The 4,214-nt window shown below is 38.8% G+C and overlaps 1 protein-coding gene across 1 annotated transcript in view; it reads right to left on the bottom strand.

Moving 5' to 3' along the window:
* Positions 1-951: 951 nt before the first annotated feature.
* The window catches only part of Idi1 (isopentenyl-diphosphate delta isomerase 1), a 7,007-nt gene continuing 3,744 nt past the window's right edge, over positions 952-4,214 (bottom strand). The window contains exons 2-4 of the mRNA XM_013009222.1: positions 3,513-3,605; positions 2,609-2,739; positions 952-1,294 (exon numbers count right to left, since the gene is read on the bottom strand). Of these exons, the coding sequence (XP_012864676.1) occupies positions 977-1,294; positions 2,609-2,739; positions 3,513-3,605 (542 nt within the window). The 3' untranslated portion in view covers positions 952-976. The remainder of the gene's footprint in view (positions 1,295-2,608; positions 2,740-3,512; positions 3,606-4,214) is intronic.

The following is a 4,214-nucleotide window of genomic DNA, read 5'->3' as shown; positions in this document are numbered from 1 at the left end:
GTGCCTAAGAGTTTCTTAACTCCAGTAAAGAGGACTTAGTGCCTCTTTTGTGAGTAGCCTGTTTCCACTATAATTCTTAAACAGACTTTGCCACGATATATACTATTAAAAGATTTAACTTAACAATATCATCACCAAAACTAACAGTTGACCTTAGGTAGCAAAAATGACCAAATCATAAATATCAACTTAAATAATAGAAATTAAGCGGTTACCCATCCAAAGATCTAACCAACTGTGAACTGAAAATACTTGAAAAACAGTGCATCTATACTATGTATAGACATTTCCTGCCACTTCCCTAAATAATACATCACTATTTGTATTAGGTATTATGGATGATTTAAAGTATACACAAGGATGAAGAAATACTATGTAATTTCATAAAAGATGTGACCATTCAGATTTTGGTAAGAAGGTCCTGAAAGGATGTCTGTATATTGTTTAATTTCCTTTGAAGCTGCTCTGCCACTTTTATTTTCCTTTGTGATGCTGAGGATCTCATGGCTTCCTGTTGCTGGGCAATCAAGCTACCACTGAGCTGCCTCCCCAGTCCTTCTTTGACTGTTTGATCTGTTTAGAATATAAGTAGCAAACTAGGTACCTCTGCTCATTTTTCTGGAATATAATAATAAAATTTAATGGTATATAAACACCTGAAAAACATGAGTTTTGAAATGTTTTTTTAAGCATAAAAAATGAAGAGCACTAACCTCTTCAATGTATTTGGACAGGTTAAATTAAGTTTTGCCTTCCTTTTACAATAATCTCTCAAAAACATCTTTTGCAAATATTAGTGCATATATTTTGGTGTACGTTATAAAAAATTAAGTCAGCCAGTAGATGTTTGCCATTTAAATTTTGGTTGAAAAGTATCCATGAGTTCTCCACAAAGGAAACCCAACTTAAATTAATAACAGAAACCCCCAAAGTTTACTGGGTAAGGAAAATCTTCCATCATCATTTAGCTACACATTCACATTCTATGTATTTTCTCATGGTCAACAAACTGGTTCAAGTGATTTAAGTTATCCCACCATTTAAAGAGGAAAGTCTCTACAATAATTTTAAACCATGGCGTTATCTTAATTTCACCCCTGGCTGCTTTCTTCATAAGTTCTTCTAGTTCTTCCTTTGAAACATAACAGTAGCTTTTAATCTCATTGGGATCTGGATTCAAAGTTACATTCTTCCTCAAGAACAGGATGTAATCGATTTCATGTTCACCCCAGATACCATCAGATTGTGCCTTGTAGTGAATTCGAGTTAGATAATTAATTTCTTCTGGATGAACCTAGGATATTCAAAGAAAAATCAGTAAGAACATCAACAAAAACCAGCCTAAAATCAATTCACATTTCTATAATAACTTGAATGACAGCATTATTGTTTTAGAATTAGAACGTGTAAAACATTACTAGAAACAACATTCAAAGCTTACAATGACTTTTTTTTTTTTTGGGGGGGGGTCCTGGTTGGGGCCTGAACTCTGGGCCTGGGCGCTGTCCCTCAGCTCTTCAGCTCAAGGCTAGCACTCTACCACTTGAGCCACAGCACCACTTCTGGCTTTTTTCTTTTTGCTTATGTGGTGCTAAGGAATCGAACCCAGGGCCTCATGCATGCAAGGCAAGCGCTCTACCACTGAGCCACCTTCCCATCCCCTTACAATGACTTTTTAGAGAAAAACATTTATCATTCTAGGTAGTTGTGATACATCTGGATCTTTAAACAGGAAATTCCAAGATGGGAAAAAGGTTACTTCAAGTCACTCAGACTTTTAAGGATTCCCCCATTAAGAGAGTATCTTTGCCAGAGCTGGGAGCTCACACCTGTAATCCTAACTGCTCAGGAAACTGAGATCTGAGGATGGTGGTTTGAAGCCAGCCCAGGAAGGAAAAGTCTATGAGACTCTTATCTCCCAATTAACTAACAAAAAGCTGAAGTGGAACTGTGGCTCAAGTGGCACAGCACTAGCCTTCAGCACAAAAAAAGCTCAGGGACAGCCCCTAGGGCCTGAGTCCAAACCCCTTCCCTCACCCCCAAAATCTGCTTTGACTTGATCTGTTAGATCAACCTCATAAGCTCATTTAACAGATAAATCCATCTCAGTATTAAACAAAACTGTGACAAGTGATACTAAGAAATCAAAACTTATGCTAGAGGTCATAATATACAGACAGGTATAAGCCCCAGATCCAATGCAAATTGCTCAGAGGTAGAAGGAGTTCCAGGCCAGCACAGGTTACATAGTGAGATCTTATCAGTACAAATTTAGCCACCTGAGAAGCTAAGGCCAAGAACTCTTTAAGGCCAGGCTGGGCTACAGGACTTATATAATTTTCTTTTTGAGATACTGCCTTAACAATAGATAGAGCTGGGTGTGAAGGTACATGCCTGGAATCCTAGCATTCAGAGGTAGGTGAATTCAAGGGGAGTTCAAGACCAGCCTGGGCTGTTATATAATAAGACTCTGTCTTAAACATATCTATCAGCGTAGCTCGGTGGTAGGCCTTCAGTCACCCCCATCACCACTAAGAATAAAATTTTATAAAATAATAGTTGAATGTAGCTTTAGATTTCTGCTTCGCTGACCAATAAACCTGGTTACCTCTTCTAAGGGAATTCCTAATTCAGCTTTTAGACGCCTCTGGGCTGCTCGTCTCACACCAATGGCATCATTTTCTTCAAGTTCGCCTGGATTACTTAATGGATGACTACAACAACTATTGGTAAAACAACCTGGAAGATATTAATAGACATAGATGAACTTTTCCTTAAATACAGTCTGAAAGATCAAGTGTTTTATAAATGAGAAAAGAATAAAATGAGCATTTAGGCATTTTATGGTGTTTTTGGATTTTTTCTTTTTCTTTGGTGGTAGTGGGGCCTGAACTCAGCCCACGTGCTTTTTGGGTAAGCATTTTACCACTGGAGCAGTGTATCCAGCCCCTTTCAGATGTTTAAAGCAGTTAAGATAGGTTAACAGTACTTATTTTGTGGAAGATATTTCTTAGTTCATTATGAATGCCTCCTTCACCAAAAAGATCAAAATGCATACAATTCAGATAGTTACAATGCATTTACATATAGACACATCTATGTCCCTGTCCTTCATTGCTGTTATTAGGTTACGCTCATTGTTTAAGGTTATTTGATGCAGAATGTGACACTATGCCACATTCACAGGACTGTCCTTTATAACCTTGGGTTTCAAGAAATACAGTGTGATCAAAAGTCAAATTAAGGGCTGGAATGTGGCTTAGTGGTAGAGTGCTTGCCTTGCATGCATGAAGCCCTGGATTCTATTCCTTAGTACCACATACACAGAAAAAGCTGGAAATGGTGTTGTGGCTTAAGTGGTAGAAGCTCAGGGACAGTGCCCAGGCTGAGTTCAAGCCCCAGGACTAGCAAAAAAAAAAAGTCAAATTAAATATATAAGCAAATAAAGGTACTCATACAGATATAAAGAAATAATTCTCAAATAAATCTATCCTGGACATAAACTTACTGACCTGGAAAAGTAATTTTAGCATCTGATCTTTGCTGTAGCAGAAGCTTATTTTCAGAGTTAAATAAGAAGACACTGAATGCTCGATGCAAAAATCCTGAAAACAAAAATAGGATTAGACGTAGAACACCAGTTAGTTATATTCCCACTTCTCCCCCTGTAGCTCAGAATATGAGTAGTAACTTGTTGACACTTTAATCCAGTCCTTATCTGGGTATCAGCTGTGACAGACAAGAAAATGATGATTTGGACTGCCTTGTGCCAGGCCAAATACTCTTTCAGGGACATTGCTAGGCCATTCTCCTAAGGGAGCTGTGAAGGCACATGCTTCTCTTTATGATACTTGCTCCCCCTCTTCCTTATTAGAAACAAAGGGGAAATTGAGGTGTGGCTTGAGTGGTAGACCATCAGCTCCGATTAAGTGTAAGGCCCTGAGTTCAAACCCCACTATTGGCCCTAAAGAAATAAATTAGAGAATAAACAAAGGATTGACAACTTTGTTATGAATAAGTCTTTATAAAACCACAGGAACTGGCCGGGCGCTGGTGGCTCACACCTGTAATCCTAGCTACTCAGGAGGCTGAGATCTGAGGATCGCGGTTCAAAGCCTGCCCGGGCAGGAGAGACCGTGAGACTCCTATCTCCAATAAACCACCAGAAAACCGGAAGTGGCGCTGTAGCTCAAGTGGTAGAGCGCTTGCCTTGA

The sequence above is a fragment of the Dipodomys ordii genome, unplaced genomic scaffold (genome assembly GCF_000151885.1).
Source record: "Dipodomys ordii isolate 6190 unplaced genomic scaffold, Dord_2.0 Scaffold9, whole genome shotgun sequence".
Lineage (NCBI taxonomy): Eukaryota > Metazoa > Chordata > Mammalia > Rodentia > Heteromyidae > Dipodomys > Dipodomys ordii.
The sequence above is the reverse complement of the archived record's forward strand: the minus strand, read 5'-3'. Positions and strand labels throughout refer to the sequence as shown.